The sequence below is a fragment of the Neopsephotus bourkii genome, unplaced genomic scaffold (assembly GCF_033783945.1).
Source record: "Neopsephotus bourkii isolate Nb327-2 ecotype Australia unplaced genomic scaffold, CSIRO-AGI_Nbou_v1 NB_1234, whole genome shotgun sequence".
In the NCBI taxonomy this organism is placed as follows: domain Eukaryota; kingdom Metazoa; phylum Chordata; class Aves; order Psittaciformes; family Psittacidae; genus Neopsephotus; species Neopsephotus bourkii.
In genome coordinates, this window is record NW_026901719.1 from 4,113,235 (window position 1) to 4,131,055 (window position 17,821).

The 17,821-nt window shown below is 38.6% G+C and overlaps 1 protein-coding gene across 14 annotated transcripts in view; it reads right to left on the reverse strand.

Annotated features, from left to right (window-relative positions):
• MAP3K15 (mitogen-activated protein kinase kinase kinase 15) overlaps positions 1-17,821 on the reverse strand; it is a 101,166-nt gene that overhangs the window by 44,754 nt on the left and 38,591 nt on the right. For all 14 annotated transcript variants that reach the window (XR_009727084.1, XR_009727085.1, XM_061364555.1 and 11 more), the window contains 4 exons: positions 17,362-17,555; positions 16,185-16,353; positions 14,486-14,592; positions 505-675 (listed from right to left, as the gene is read on the reverse strand). Coding sequence is in view for 12 of the 14 variants with exons in the window: in XM_061364555.1 (XP_061220539.1) it covers positions 505-675; positions 14,486-14,592; positions 16,185-16,353; positions 17,362-17,555 (641 nt within the window). In the remaining 2 variants the exon portion in view is untranslated. The remainder of the gene's footprint in view (positions 1-504; positions 676-14,485; positions 14,593-16,184; positions 16,354-17,361; positions 17,556-17,821) is intronic.

Genomic DNA, 17,821 nt, shown 5'->3' on the forward strand with positions numbered 1-17,821 from the left:
ACAGAGCACAGATGGACATTGCTACTGTACTCAGCAGTAGTTTATATGATTACAAACATACTGATGTGAACAGTGTGTTGAGAGCTTGTTTGCACATGCGTGCCTTACTATCTTAAGAAAATTCATAATATAGTTTATCAGTATTTTTCCTTATATACAGTGATCATTGCATTTCCTGGGGATCAGTATGGCAACCATCCTTGCACAAAGGACCACTTTAAGTCCCATGATCTAATTTGTATTTCATTTTGGCCCTGAAGCATATTAATCATAATTTTTTTCTACAAAGATCTGGGTGGATGAAGTTTATCATTCTGTATTCATGATAGCCTATAAAAAGAAGCAAGGAAATACCTATCCAAAGATTGGGTGCTCAGTAAACCAATTAATCAAACAGAACCCTGAAGAAAAGAGTAGAACAACTGATTTTCCAATTCTTACAGCCCTGCTTTTCATAAACAAAAGTCTGAAAGCATTTTAATACATAATTCTTTTTTCCATTACCAGTCAATGGCATGGTCTCGACTATTGGTATCTTTACATTCAGAATCAAGAAACATATCCTTGTAGATCCTCCCACATAAGCAAAACATATCAGGAGCAGGGTGATCACACGTCTGCAGGACTTGAAGCATAACTTGTAGTGCCTTCTCTCTGTCACCTGCATTATTTCTTCTGAAATCAAATACAGAGAAGAAGAGTTCAGATCTGAAACAGTAACTTCAAGATGGTGGAAGGACATCATCCCCCATCTGTTCCACAACCCATCAATCATTACTATATGCAGATTTGTCTTTATTTGGACTGATTACGATTGTTGGTTGATTTATAAAAAACACAGTTGTTTTGTTTTGGTTTTTATTCTACCATGGGACTCCTAGCTGACATAAGAACTAATTTAAGCCCAGAGCTCCTCTATGAAAAAACCTGCCATCTAACCTGATTCCTCCATGTATAAGCACACAGACTCTGCACATCCTGCAATAAGAAACACGTGCTTGTTTAGTGTTCATTCCTAAAAATACTTAACAAAAGTTAACAAAACTGGCCATTTCAGCATTTGAGCTGACAGCTCATTCTGCCACGCCCAAGGTTTGCAATCTTAAATCCAGATGACCCAGAGCCAATATGAGGCAATGCTGAGTAAGTACAGGAGAAGCCAGGTCAATCCTATTTTAGCCAAAAGAATGACAGGGCTCAATATGGGGACTTTTTGTTCTTCCCTTTACCTTCCTATTTCTGTTAAGCGTAGAATTCATTGTTTACTGCAGAGTCACTAAGAACATACAAAAATGTCTATTTGCAAGAGTAATGTAAACACAGCTTAAGAGTTTAATAGCCTCCTGAAGACATTTTTTAATCATCAGAGAGATTCAAAATCTTTACCAACTCCTTTTTATAGCTGTTTACAGTTTTCTAATCCCTACCTCAGTATCCAGGAGTGGGCTTACAAGTACTATGATAACTTTGTCAGCAATACCAGTAGCAGATAATGGTTTCTGGTAAATTTATTATTTGCATGCCCTGAAAGGATTAATATTTACTGTAAAGTGGCTTAGTTCCTTAGGTAACCAGCTGATGCAATAAGACCACTAACAACACATTTGTAGCAAAATTCAGGCTTCTGTGCACTTTAAGTGCTGGAGAACATCTAATAAGATTAAACAGATTTGTAGCTAGTTGTGCAAGCTTTATCCTGCCTTTGATGTTGTTGTGCAAACTCTCACAGCGAATACTTGAATATTTTTTAAAGCATTTTTTTTCTTCAGGTTGACTATTGTTCTGAAATTAATACTGCTCTTCTCTAATGAGCACATAAGGAGAAAGTTAGTATCTTTTTTTTCAGTTTTACGAGAAATAAACAGAAGTTAAATAGTGGGATAAATCCATTACAGATTTAGTACATGACAGATATACACTAATCTAGCAGGATATTATTAAAGCAAAAGTCAGTTTAGGTACCTTTATATTAAACTCTGTTTCTCACAGCAGCAGAATTTGGTACCCACTGGGCAATGAAACCTCAACATACCAATTACAATAATCTACACTTTTGGGAACAGTTATTGCCTTCTAAAGCAAACCCAAAAATAGATGGCTAACCAAGGAAAACACAAACACACACCCCCAACCTCCATCCCCAAAAAACAACCAATAACAGAAAAATGATGAAATTTAGGTGGCAAGCAACTTCTGAAGTCAATATAATGAAAATACTCTCAGATAATATGCAGAACCTATTATGCCAGACCATTTTCATCTTTTATTTCACATCCCACACTTTGCCAGATCTGCATGTCTGACAGCTTATGAGTTGTTTCAAGGTGTCTTGAAACAGTTTTGTGGTATTATCAATACAGTAAAAGAGATCCCTTTAAATCCTCAAGGCTGTAGCACTGATACTTATTTTTCTCACCCAATATCAAATACATTAGCTTCCCCACCCTCCCCAGACGCCATTTAAAGCCACACTAGAGGGAATCACAAAAATGGGGGTTGGAAGGTACTTCTTTAGGTCAAAAGAATCTCCTTCTCAGAGCAGGACCATCTCCTAGCACTGTATGATAGCAACCTTGGCTTTGCCTAAAAAGCTGAATCTATTAAACCTCCAAGGGTGGGGATAGCACAGCCCCTCTGAACAGGGAAGCCAAAGTACATTATGAAGTACAGCCATGGGAACTAAATTGGTGTACCAGGTGAGACTGATTCTGCAAAGCAAATCCCCTGAAGTTTTATAAGCTGGAGCAAAATCCCAAAAGGCTACTACAGAAAGGACCTTATCAGTTCATTTTACTGCTCCCTGGTTACAGGCCAGCTTGCACTGAAATACATATGTCCCACAGGGCATCACACCAACTAGTCACTTTGGGAATAAAATAGATTTTTGAAATATACATTTTTCATTAGTGGTTTTCAACAGTCCATCTCCATAGAATCATAAAATAGTTTGGGTTGGAAGGGACCTTCAAAGGTCGTCTAGTCCAACCCCCCTGCAATGAGCAGGGACATCTTCAACTAGATCAGATTGCTCAGAACCACATCCAGCCTGGCCTTGAATGTCTCCAGGGATAAGATGTATCCTAACATTAAACAAGCCTGAATACACATGCAGTGAAAATGAGTTACTCTTCGTGGCTTGCCTTGGATTTGGGAAAGCGGTTTTTTAAACAGCTAATCACAATCTGAATGTTCCTTCAAAATACAGTTTTACCTTTACAAAATATATTTTAATGGTAAATGAGATAAAAAAGAAAAAAAAAGGATACTACTACAATTTATATGGAAGCACTGAAACAAAGCATATGCCTTGGGTAAGTTGTTAATAACTTTTTTCCCTCCCACTGGTTTCTTTGTGAGCACATTTTAGTTCTCTCCCTACAAACCTTGCCTTGTGAAAACTTGCAGAGAAATGAAACAGAGAAAATTAGTCTAAATTATGTGAACACAATAACATGAAAGCTACTGCCAGTGAGGAAAGAGGTCTGAGTTACTTATAAATACTAAGGCAATTATGAAAATATCCTAGTGCTTAATAAGACACCACCAAAATCCCCCCATAAGCAAACTGCTAGGAATTAAAAGGAAGTGAACAGAGACTATACATTAAAAACATGATGGTGCCTTTTTACAAATACCCGGCACACCAGTCTTCAATAGTTTTAGGCTGTATTTGAAAAAGAAACCGAAGTATTATGATTAGGAAAAAAAAAGTCAAATGAAGAAAAGAATGATCAACGGTATGAGATAGATAGCTACTGTATGAAGAACACTTCAATAAACTGAGGCTTTTCAGTAAGACATAACTATATAGAGATAAATTAGTATTAATGTTCTGTTGCCAGTTCAGTTTCGCCTGGTAGCTTATATTCTCCAGAAATTGCTCCCTGATTTTCTTGTCAGTTTGGTAATTTGCTCATCACAGTGTTGCCATGAGTTATCTGGCTGCTTACTCTGTCATGTGTCTTTAATCACAGAAGCAGTCTTCTCACTTCCCTCTCTACACAAGCCTCCTTTATCTGTCTCACCAACATAACCAACTATCCACTCCTCCTTTACTGCTCTGAATCACTCTGTAGGGCTATAAACCTAGCACATCATAAAAATTAAAAAGCTTAACACATCATAAAAACATTTTTTTTTAAGCATGTGCATACAAATACATGTACTGAGCAAACAGAACTGAGGTATGATCAAGTTACAGTGCAACTTCAGTATTGTATCGTGTTCTAATTGGCTGATTTCTACCCCATCCCATCCTGCTGTCATATTCCGTCTTAATCCAGGGTTGAAGTCAGATATTCTTATTCACAGTGACAGGTATTCAACTCAAATACTTTCCTCTGAACCCAAGGGACAAGTTGTAAAATGAAGCAATATCGCTTCTTCAAAAAGCACACTACATTTAAGACCTTTCTACTATTGAGTAGTTGCGATGGGATTTTTTTCTGTCTCTCCCAACCCTCTTCTGTTTCTCAACACTCTCCCTCTCAGAACAAAGCTGCTGTTCTGTGACTTAGCAACTTCAGTCAGCAGAATTGAGGCTTGGATTTAGAAGCCCAGATGTACTCTGTGCTGGTGACACATGTTTGCTTGCTTCCATGGGGGTACAACTACACCACCAAGCAGTAAGTTCTAAAGGATGCCCTCATGCTTTTTCCTTCTCTTGTACCTGAAGCATCCTCATTCTTAGATAAAAGATTTGTACCTTTTAATGGAACCAGAAACACTCCTTCGTGAATCAATCCTGTCCCCATCCACCGCTCCACAGTTCTCTAGGCCTCTACCCCTCTGAAGAACAAGAATAATTTGTTGAGGTTTGCTACTGTTTGCTCAGGCTTCCTGTGAGTTTGTACTAATGGAGAAAGGTTTCGAAACCAGAAATCAATTTATTTGTAGAAAGCAGAATCTTAACAAATCCATCCTCTTCTTCCTTTCTAAAGTTTACTTGGCAAACACAAAAATTACCGCTGCTGCCTCAGCAAATCCCTGAGATGCAAGCTGGTGGAAGCAGTGGGAATATTTAGGAAGATCGTTGGTACATTTTCCTGTCTTCATACTCTTCCCCACATATGTGCTACTGACCACTGTCAGAGACAGTCTAGGAACCTACACTAGAAGGAACTATGCCATGAGCCAGTATGGCCCCCCTTACACTATTTCTCTCCCCTAGCTCTCAAACATGATCCAGAAATCTTATTCATATCACAGCCTCCCCCTGGAATAACTGTTGCCTTACAGCAAAATTCAAATTCTTTCTTTCTTTTTTATTTCATGGCTTCTTCCCCTAGATCATTCCCCACCCCCCCTATATTTTTTTCCCCTAATCCTTCTCTCCACTTGCAGCCATTATACTGAGTCCTAGTTTTAAATATCCCCAAAACAAAAATTCTGCCTGCCTCACAGGCTGGTTTTACCAGCTTTAAAACACTGGCATGGTTAAGGAGACAGAATTACACTCAGTGAACCAACAAAGTTAACAGGAGCACCATGGATTTCACTGGGACAAGAATTAGCTTGTTCCGTACATAAAAGCTGATACAATCCTTCCACCATTCTGTTCACATCTTCCCCTGTATGGCTTGTTTCCATCTGTCTAGCTGGAGAAGACTATATACTATATAGAAAACCATATGTCAGTGAAAAGTAATTCACTCAAGGAAATCCACCTTCAGTTGCCTTTGTATTTCATGTTAACTTATTGATTTGATCTACTCTATTATTTTAAGGCCTCTACAAGCAAACAGATTTCCTGAAAAGCAATGCAAGGGGAAATAAAGCATAACAAACAATTCGGAAAACATCTCTCATAAAGTCAAATACATTAAAAAAGAGCAACCTGTTTTTTCCACTCTATTCCTATCTGACTCGTGGTTTTTTTTGTTATTTCAGCCTCGAGGCAGTTACCAATAGTTTACTACACATAATTATGATTAAAACCACCCTGATCTCACTGCCACATTGCAGAGGAAGTGACAGTCAGACAACTTAATTGATTAGTATAAATACCACCTTTCATAAAATTAACTGGTCTTCGTATATGATACTGCATTCATTTATCATCACATACAATACCTTTGCCTACAGTATACACAATTCATGTAAAAATATGGGTTTTTTTCATTTTCCTGCATGAAAATAGGACACTATTAGTTAAGTATGCCCTAATGGCTCCATGGCAGATGATCTAGGTGCCACGATCTAGCAGCTACTAACCATACAGAAATCTACAGAAAAAAAATTTCAAAAAATGTCTTAATGTCTTACTTATTGAGGACTACAACTAATTTGAATTAGAGGCATTACACCAGCACTCTCACAACAAAAACCTAATTTGTGAGTTAAGACATTTCACCAAGGGTGCAATTTGATTGTATAACCCTCAATATTTGAAATAATGAATGAGGAAAACAAGATTCTGAATAGGGCTTTCAGACTAGAGCTAAATGTGCAGTTCTTCAGTTAGTGATGACAATGAAAAAAACTACTTTCTTTTTTTTTACCTCATATACACTTCAGGTGCTTCATGCAAGTCACTCATAGAAAATGAGGACCTTATGATGCGTTTTTTACTAACTCAGAGTAATTGCAGAACAGAACATTTTAAATAACCCAGTGTTTTTCAATGGGAATAATTTCCTATGGCTACTATTATTCACAATTGCTAGTGATTTTCTCCTTGCACCCTGTTATGCCCTTCACTTGATAATTGCCTTTTTTTATTATTGTATTGAAATATGTTGCTTGTTAAAACACAGCATGGTGAGTTAAATAATAGCGACTGCAGCTGCCCTCATCTTTAATATAAGTGAAGATAGGACTGCCTTGGAAAGAGACTGAAGTCTTCACAGCTCTGGCCTTATGCCAGGGCTGGGTTTTGTTTTAAAGTCTCCTCTGTTTTGAACAGAATTTGGCATACACTTTGGTCTCTTTACAAGCTTCCAGAACTTGGTAACTTGGAAAATAAGGCCACCTGGAAAACACTCAAACATAAGCGTACTGCAAACCATCAAAACCTTTGTGATGAAGCCCTAAATTCATGAAGCGGATCCTAAGCAAACAGCCAGCTGATAAGTGCACTTAATATTTAAATCAACTATATAAATAAAACTCAACTAAATATCTGTACTTTATCTACTATATATATACTGCAGCAACAGGAGATAATATAGAACAAACTATCATCTTTTTGTATTACTCACTTACTTAACCTGATTACATCAAGTAAAATTCACAGAAGAAGATTGAAAAACTTTCCCACTGGCTTTGATCATGTTTTGTACTGTCCATGTGCCTAATGTACTTGCTCAATGCTTTCAGATAATTCAAGACAATATAAACCACAGAACAGGAAATGGTTCATTTTAGTCTAAAATTATTACGAGAACATATTCTATATACTTTTTTTTTTTTAAAAATCACAGTTTATTGCTTTCTGCAAAAGACTTGGTAAAAACAATAGTAGGGTTAAAAAAAAAAACACAACAAAAAAAAAACCCAAAAAACAAACCCCAACAGTAAGATTTTCTTTCACTGTTTCGTTTTGTTCATCAATAAAGGTACTCAGTAGAACTCAGCTATAAGAGCAGTACACGAAACAGCTCATTTGGTGAGACCCAGGTTGCAAAGCCAGCGATACTAACCTATGTCAGTGTTATCTACTGTGGCTGTAACTTGCACAGGAAAGCAGAGTGGACAAAAGTAACAGTGACATGCAAACCATGGCACAACACAAAGGAACACCCTTTAGAATTGTGAAACTCTCAAAAGTTTCAGGAAAAAAAAATAATGGAGAGAGGGAGATTCAGGTCATCATTACAATGTAAATTCAGGCCCCGTATGTGTACTTGCCAATGTAAAATTAAACTGTGTGATCAAGGGAGGGACTTTGCATGGGTTTGGTTTGGTTTAGAGGAAACATGGCTACTGGTCCTATCATACATGAGCTGGTTTTACTGTGAGGTTCTACCATGGACTTTCATTCACTATTGTTGTTGAGGCCTCTGCTTTGGGAGCTGGGATGCAGGTAGAGTAAAGGCTGGAATACACCTGAGGCAGCTGGAGGCCATCCTGCATGACTGTCTTCTAGCTTTCTGCATGTCCTTTCACTCAAAGACTTGCCACAGAAATGTGCAGTCCTCATTTTACAGGAGCACCAGCCTGAGAACCTAAAGGCTAATTACTAAGGTTGCATTTACATCAATTGTTGAAGACAGTGGGATTCAAAATATGTTTCATCATGCTTCATACTTCAAAAGCCAAATCACTGTAGACACCTCAATTTGAAACCTTTAATTAGTGAACTTCATGTATCTATATGTTAGTTCCATATCTGTAAATGGAACATCACTCTTCTATTTCTCCATGTCCTGGGTTTAGCAGCAGCAGTCATTTTTTCTCTTTCTTGGTAGCTGGTGCAGTGCTGTGTTTTGACTTTCAGGCTGGGAACAAAGCTGATTAAAATGATGTTTTGGTTTGGCCAAGGACTTTGTGAGCCTCATGCTCTGCCAGGGAGGAGAGGAAGCCAGGAGGAAGCAGAGACAGGACACCTGACCCAAACTGACCAAAGAGGTATTCCATACCACAGCACATCATGCCCTGGGTGCAACTGGGGTGACCCGGAAGGGGCTAGAGTGGACTGCAGGGTTAGAGGAGGTATCGGTCGGTGCTTGGTCGGGCTGGGGGAGCAAGTTATTGGTCGCCTGGTGATGGGGTGTTGTATTCTCTTCCCTTGTTATTTCCTTTATCATTACTATTATTGGTGGTAGCAGTAGTGATTTGTGTTATACCTTAGTTACTAAACTGTTCTTATCTCAACCCGTGGGAGTTGCATTCTTTCTGATTCTCCTCTCTGTCCCTCCAGGAGTAGGGGGAGGGCAAGAAGAAGGGGGGGGGGAGGGGGGGAGTGAGTGAAAGCTGTCTGGCTGGGTTTAAACCACGACACTCCATGATATGGTTATAACTTACTTAGGTATTGCAGCAATAAACATTAGGAACTAATGATACTTCAAAAATGGACTGGAGGGCTGTGCCATACAATAAATGTGCTTATTTATCATATATACCTTTAACAAGCAGATCAACACAAAATACTGAGATACTGACCAGGTGACCTCCAGCTATTCCAATGCACCACACCAGGCAAAGCTCTCGAGGAGAAAAAAAATCAGACAGCCGCCAATTAGACACACATTTAAAACAGAAGAAATAAAATGGCAACCTTAATTCAGAAATTTCTTAGCTTTCAAGAATCTAGAACTACAAGAACATCCTTTCCTAGTGGCTCACATACCTCATCTTCTTACACAGATATACTCTCAGGCAGGGTATATCTGAAGCAAACAGCCATCTACCTCTGAAACACTCAACCCTCAATTACACAGTATCTTACTTCATAACAAAGCTATGAATACAAATATTGAAAACATTCAGGTTGCCCATTTGGGCTCAATTTATACCTAAAGATATGTTCCATTCTATGCCTAAACTAAGATACAATCAGACTTAAATCTCAGTTGGGAGGTAACAAGGAACAACATCTTAAACCAACCCATGTCTGTTTAGAAAAGAGAACTCTACTCTGCTTGTATGTAGACTCCGAATCAATTAGCTTAAGACACTGGTAGAGGAATGGCCTTTTGTTCCCTCAGACTTCTAAGCAAGCAGCCAGGAAGGTGACATATTTAGATAGGCCAGGCTTGGAATCAAGCACAAGCCTGTCATTGCAAACATCCTTTATTAGGTTCTGGTATCAGATATAAGTGATGGCAAATCTAAGACATGCTCAGTGCTCTGCTCTGGAATGGAAACCAATGATGAAGACTGTTGATCTAGCAGAGAGTTGTGTTTAAAAACTTGCTATGTGAATCAAGGTTGAATCAGGGTACCAGAAATTAGCATTAAAATGTCTGCCTCCACTACATACGATAATAGTAAGTGCTTTAGCACATTTCTGCACAGTACTTTGCAGGAGGCCCAGGTTTTCTTTGCTCATGATCCAGGTCAGGTCAGACTGAGGCTGGCTCTGAACCAGAAGACATGCCGCTAGGCTGGAAGGGTTTTAAAACTGGAGTAAAATATCCCTGCCCCTTCCCTTAGCTCAGCTTGTTAACTTGAACTCAACATGAGTGTGGTACAAACCTATTTGTGTCCACCTGATGTACCAGCAAAGACCCAACGCCCCCAGAAGAAACCCTCTATCACTTGCCTGCCACATTGCTAGCTCTCTACAGCAGGAGAATAGCACTGACTTGAAAATGCTAAGTGAAATTCACTGCCAACAGATCTCAGTTGCAGAGCCTAAGACTAACTAAATGAATGACTTTCTCTGTTAACTATGGCCACAGTTCTGGTACATCTTTGTAATGAAATTAAGCAAACATTAACTTCTGCAGGGTCAGATATTCCTACAGATGCCAATTTTGTTTTCTTTATGATGTATTTTGCTGCTGGTAGGCTCAATCAATTGTACTGAATAATATTAATATTGTTTTTTATGCTGAATTTAATAGAATGTTAAGTGAAAACACTGTTCTGTATTTTTATAAACAGATTCTGGTAGAACTTACTAAAGAGATTTTTTTTTTAAACAGAAAAAATGATTAAAAAACACCATGGAAGTAAGATGGTAAAAGCAATGCTTCCGGAGTCATTTTAAACTAAGTGGACTTGTTCTGAAAATTTTCAAGTCTTAACTTTTTACTTTTGTCCACCATTTTGTTTTAAGAAGGAATAAACACCTATAGAAGCTAAATTCTGCATTCTTACTAATGGAAAACTGGTCATTTGGTTTACAGAAAAAACTTTTCTCTGGGAATGTTTAAATTGTTCCCAGAAGAACACAAGGAGAATCACACTGGTTCAGGCTAGTGATCAATTTAATGAAACCTGTTGATGGGGAAAGCAAATTCATAACAAGTAATTTCGTCTTGTCTTACCAAGGTACTATTGTCATTGCGAAAACAGAAGTCTTAATGGCATGAGGGTCACATGCTGCTCAAAATGCAAAGAATTTGAAGGCAAGGAACTTGCCAATTATATTATGCACGTCTAAATGTGCACACTAAGTTTTAAAAATTGATCAAATCGAAATCTGAGAAAAAGGCACAACCCTAGCATTATTCTTACTGCCAAATTTAAAAATCTTGAGTTAAGTTCCGGAAATAATAAAAAGTTGGGCAAACTTTTGGGCTAAATCCTTTGTGTTGACACCACTTCTCAAGACATTAAAATGGTATCTTAAGCAGACTTGTATTTCAGAAGTTTTATAAGATCAAGCCAGCAATATTTCCGTTCAATAACGATAAAATGCAATAATAACAGTAACAACTACATGTCAAACACTGGTTTCTATTTTAAAACACTGCCTTGTGTTGTACATTAAAAATTTTAGACCACAAGTGCATTTTTTCCTTCATTTTTAAGCAATTTAATGAGAAAACTACCTTTCACAAGAGCAAACTGCGAACTACATAAATAGATTCTCTCTGTCTTCATCTATTCAGATAAAAATTTTCTGAAAGGTACACTTCAGCAGAACAACTCATCAGACTCAGTAGATGGTTAACCAGCTATGACTTAATGGTCTATGATACCAGAGAGAGAATACAGATACTCAATATTCACTTTCAGTCTTTAAAAAAACCAAACAAACCTACAAAAGCTGAACTACATGTAGGAACCATATTTGTATACTTGGTATCAAGAACTAAATATTAATAATTTCTTCTTATTATTATAAAAAAGGCTTTGTCATTATCTAAATTTGTGTTATGGTTCCAGTTACCTTTTTCTGTGAGATATTTGGGCATTGTTTGACACCTGACACATTTCTTCTTGCAGAGGTAATTCTCATTGGAATCAATTCACTTTTCAGAACTTGTTTTCTTTTTTAATAAAAAAGGCATAAGTAATTTTAAATATCTTTTAATGCCATCTTTCAAAAAACATCACTATAGCTAGCTGTCACAAAAGCGTGGACATTAGAATTATGAGGAGTATCAGTTGTACCCTATGCTGTACATTCTATATATTCTGTATTACTCACTACTACATTCTTTCAAAGATCACTTTGAGCTATTTGCTGCTGCATAATTCAGATACTTACTCAGCCTATTAACAAATTACCAGATCCTTTTGAAAAATAACTGGTTTACCTATTTTTCCTGTACTTCCCTGAACTTCCTGCTGGAATGTTCTTCTTGAACTTCCCTGTGGGAATGTACTGCATTCTTTGTTCCTGGAACTTGCATATGGTTACATAAGACTGATTTTGTTTTTCTATTTTTTTTTTTAAGAACACATTCTGGAAAATGTGACGGAAAAACTGTTCTTTGACACAGAACTGATGCAGTGATATCTAATATTTTCTACGTAATGATTTTACACTTACTTCTAAGCCTGATGAAACCGACAAATGGCACCAGACTTACTACTGTTTTCCATTAAATGACACAGGAACTGCTTTTGTAGACCCATTATTCAGTTCTTAATCCCTTTGACATTTGCTTAGTGAAGCATAGCTTCACTAAAGGGAAATCCTGCCTGACCAATTTGGTGGCCTTCTATGATGGGGCCACAGAACTAATGGATGGGGTAGAGCAGTTGAGGTAATCTACCTGGATTTGTGTAAAGCGTTCGACACTGTTCCACACGACATCCTTGTCTCTAAATTGGAGAGACATCATTTGATGGATGGACCACTTGGTGGGTAAAGAACTGGCTGGATGGCTGCACACAAAGAGTTGTGGTCAATGGCTCAGTGTCCAGCTGGAGACCAGTAACAAGTGGTGTCCCTCAGGGATTGGTGTTGGACTGGTCTTGTTTAACATCTTTGTCGCTGACATGGACAGTGGGATTGAGTGTGCCTTCAGCAAGGTTGCCGATGACACCAAGCTGTGTGGTTCGGTTGATACGCTGGAGGGAAGGAATGCCATCCAGAGGGACCTTGACACGCTTGTGAGGTGGGCTGATGCCAACCTTATGAAGTTTAACCATGCCAAGTGCAAGGTCCTACACCTGGGTCGAAGCAATCCCAGGCACAGCTACAGGTTGGGCAGAGAAGAGATTCAGAGCAGCCCTGCGGAGAAGGACTTGGGGGTGTTGGTCGATAAGAAACTGAACATGAGCTGGCTTCACTGTGCGCTTGCAGCCCAGAAAGCCAACCTTATCCTGGGCTGCATCAAAAGGAGTGTGACCAGCAAGTCGAAGGAGCTGCTGCTGCCCCTCTGCTGCTCTCGTGAGACCTCACCTGTAGTATTGTGTGCAGTTCTTGTGTCCTCAACATAAAAAGAACATGGAACTGTTGGAACAAGTCCAGAGGAGGGCCACGAGAATGATCAGGGGACTGGAGCACCTCCCGTATGAAGACAGGGTGAGAAAGTTTGGGCTGTTCAGCGTGGAGAAGAGAAGGCTGCGTGGAGACCTCATAGCAGCCTTCCAGTATCTGAAGGGGGCCTATAGGGATGCTAGGGAAGGGATCTTCATTAGGGACTGTAGCGATAGGACAAGGGGTAATGGGTTAAAACTTAAACAGGGGAAGTTTAGATTGGATATAAGGAGGAAGTTCTTTACTGTAATGGTGGTGAGGCACTGGAATGGGTTGCCCAAGGAAGTTGTGAATGCTCCATCCCTGGCAGTGTTCACAGCTGGGTTGGACAGAACCTTGTGTGACATGGTTTAGTGTCAGGTGTCCCTGCCCATAGCAGGGGGGTTGGAATTAGATGATCTTAAGGTCTTTTCCAACCCTAACAATTCTATGATTCTATGATTCTGTGCCATCATGATGCTGCTCAGTGCTGATTTTTAGTTAGATTGCAGGTCACAATTTTTAATAGCATGTGGATTTTATCTAACCCATTACTTTTATTCCTACATGTCATTTTATTTTCATAAGATCTATTTTCTACAATACAAAATTAATATAAATTCTTTAGAAAAAAAATAACTATTGTACATAGGCACTGCAGAATATCTGTAGCTAACCAGAAGAGTTAAAAAATATTTCTGTGCTTCTTAATCTAGCAAAGCACCTGCAGGTCCAGATCACCTTTCAAGGTGCCTTTCAAGGAAGATGCATCATGAATGTGTATTCGTGAATCAAGCTTGTCACCTATTACTTTAATAACTCATCCAGAACTCTATCATGCTAAACTTTTCAAGGTGTTCAGAATAATCAGTACCTCAGAATAAACAATCTCAGCCTGACCAAGAATCCATTGTTATTGCTAGACTCTTTCACAATTACTCAAGCGGCCTTCAGAACAGATTCACACTCATCAGGTTTCTGACAAAATGATGGTCGTTGGAAAATAATTATTTCAAAAGTTACAAGCTGTCCTGGTGCACAGGGATTAAAGAAGAAATGACTACAGTAAATATCTGTGCACAGAAATGGAAAAGAATTTGGATATTGTCTGCCCTATAAATTTATATATAAGCCCATATGGAACAGCAATAAAATGAAATAACTTTAATCATTCATCCTTACCTATTCAGTGCAAAAGCATAATGAAATTTAATATTGTGTTGATCGGCCAGATCACAGGTAGGAAGCATTTCTAGTGTTTCTACCAACTTCACCATAGCATCATAGTCCTGTTATGAATTAAAAAAAAGAAAAAAAAAAGAAACTGAAAGCAGAGGAGAGCATCACTAAACTAAAACATATCCTGACTGCTAGACAGTATCTCAGGTGACTGTTCCTAGAAGACTCAGTGAAATAGCCACAAAATCTGTGTAAGGAAATGAACAGGAATTTTGTCAATCCATGTCAATACTTGCTTCTTTCTCATTTCAATACCACTGCCCAAATTACTGAGTCCCTCTGGCCAGTTTGATCGATTACACTCCCAGCACTGGGAAGAAGAGGTGATGAGCCTGGCTTTTTCAGGCCTTTATTGAGGATTTCTGATGAATGACACTTCATCAGGTCATTGCAGACTAGGGCACAGTTCATTCAGCAGCATGTCAAGTGGTTGTGCATTCATTTTGATTTTCAGGGGTAACTTGCATATACACTGCTGAATAGGGCAGTTTACTGACATCAGCAAAGGCCTTAATATTACTTAATTTTTTTGTTGAAAATATATTTTGAGATTATTACATTTCTCAAGGAAGAAGACCATTCAAAGGAATGCAAATGATCACCAGAGCTGATCAAAATGAAGTTGGATGAAGTGCTGCAGGAAAATATGTATCTCAGAGTGGAAAGTTGGGTAATGCAGGATGGTGTAGTCACCCAGTGCTCTCATGACCCATTTATACCTACAAAATAACCAACCTAACAGCCTTTCAGTACCTAAAGGGATGCCTACAGAAAATACAGAGAGGGACTTTTTACAGGACCATACAGTGACAGGACAAGGGGGAATGGCTTTAAACTGGAAGAGAGGAGATTGGGACTGGATATTAGGAAATAATTCTTCAGGGTGGTGAGACACTGGAACAGGCCGTCCACATAAGTTGTGGCTCCCCCATTCCTGGCAGTGTTCAAGGCCAGGTTGGACGGGGCTTTGAGCAACCTGATTTAGTGGGAGGTGTCCCTGCCCATGGCAGGGGTGTTGGAACTGGATGAGCTTTAAGGTTCCTTCCAACCTGAAGCATTCTACAAATCTACAATTAATTCCATGGGGAAAAAAAAATAAAAAAATTCCATAGAATGGTTGGAAGTATATTTTAAAAGGACGTCAAACACGCAGACTGTCAGTTTGGAAATACACGACAGAAGCTGTGTTTTAGCAAAAGCAGATTAAGAAAAAAATAAATGTTTCTTTGAATGATAGTTCGCAACTTGAGCACCTCTGGCCAATACAACAAATGTATTTTCTTCATTTCTAAATGTATCTGATTTTGAGGGCAAGGGAGGGAAGGGAAAAGCAAGCATCTTGCTTCACTAGGGAATAGTTACTGGGGGTTTGGTGGGAGGGCAGGTTTAGGAGTTTAAATATTACTAAACCCAAAGGAGTTGACCTCAGGGCGTCATTTAATCTGTTTCTCTTGTTCACAAGCAAAATAAATAAGAGTCCAAAGCCCCTTGAACTGGCCAAGCAGGTAAATCAAATTGTTAAACAACATAACAATTTAGTGCCAGCTTTGAACCACTGTTTAACAAACAGTGAAGTACAGTAGGACAAACAAGAGCCAAAATCCCATGGTAAAATAATCTTCCTTAATCTTTAAGAACATACCTGAATATCTCTGTAAGAAAGAAGCAGGTTTATGACAATGTCAGAAGTCAGCACTTCAGTGTTATCCATACGAAGCTTAATCCTGGCCAGCTCCTTAGCCAGTTCATCTCCTTGATACTTCTCTCTAGCTTTTCTAATATCATTCAGCAGTGTTTCTTTATAATAGGCACTACAGAAATAAAAGATAGACATATAGGGAGAAGACTGCCAAATATTTCTTATTTTTCTTTTTTTTTTCCTTATTTCTAGATATTGTTGGCATAATTTCCAACAAGTGCCATTTCCTCACAGTGGGGTGCACATAAAAATTTCCATGAAGTACGTGATATACCCAGCAAGGTGCCAGAGAATAGCAGACCTGCAATGGGTGGAGGTGTGAGGAGGCTGTATGGAGGCAGGCTCATCTATGGTATTCTAAGAGTGGGACCAGGTGAGAAAAGGAGGTTTTTAGGTGAGACTTTCACTGCGGTGGGATGGCAATGGGGGAAGAAATCCAAGGGCCCTCAGCGCTACCTCATGCTCCACACACTAAGAAAACCTAAAAGCGCAGTCTTTCACCATGTTTTACAGAAATACAAACAAAACCAGACTAGCTTCATAAAGCAGGGTGAGCAATCAAGAGAGACTTTAATCTCCAGCCTCAATCCTCAAAACTACAACAGTCCCTTGTAAAAGCGGCCAGTGTCATGTTTATTAGCTGATATAAAAAGGCTAATGTTAAAAAAACCCAAACACCCCAAACGAACCAAGCAAAACCAAGCACCAGCACCAACAACAAAAACCAAACCATCAAAGTTACATTTGATTGTCTATTGCTGCCACATTATTTGGTGACAGAAAAGGATAGTGTTTGGCTTTGAGCTCTATGAAGAGGCTGTGATTTATCTCCTATTACAATCTTATGCACTGTAATTTATACTTCACCTAACCCACAGACTGCCTTTGCTTACTGATGATTCAGAAAGTAACCATAAATCAGGACAGCAATACAGAATGCAGTAAAGATAGCAGTTTTTTTAAAAACTATATTGAGTGCAGTGAATAATAAAAATAACAAATAATAAATCATCAATGCTGCTACTATAGATTTTGGTGGGGTTTTTTGTTTGTTTGTTGTCTTTTTATAGGATTCAAGATACTATCAAAGGTTCTGGAGGTGTATGTGTAGTAAAATTACCATGATGTAACATGGACATCCTTGAGAAGGCTGATAAACTTGTCCACCAGTGGGACACATAGTGGCCCCAGGATATTGTCCCAACTGGGCTGCATATACTCAGAAGCTCTTCGCTGGGCATCACTTTCACAGCAAAAGTAGTCAGCAGAAGGTGTGATGATGTATGGAATAAAGTAATAATTACCACTGGAAGCCTAAAATAAAAACAGGCACAGTTTAGAAAATGAAAGTAGAAATATACTTGTGTGCACACAGAATCTTTTATCGTCAGAAGAAACAGCTAGACTGGGGATAGTGCATTACGAACCTTTAGTGTGCTGTTTAACACAAGGTTTGAAAGCATTAAATTAAGGGAATTTTTCATGGAAGAGTTAAAAATATTAACAAGGGTTAATTTTTATTATTAACAAGGGTAATCTGTTAAGCAACAATGCAACTAAACTGTTCAATACTTTTTGTA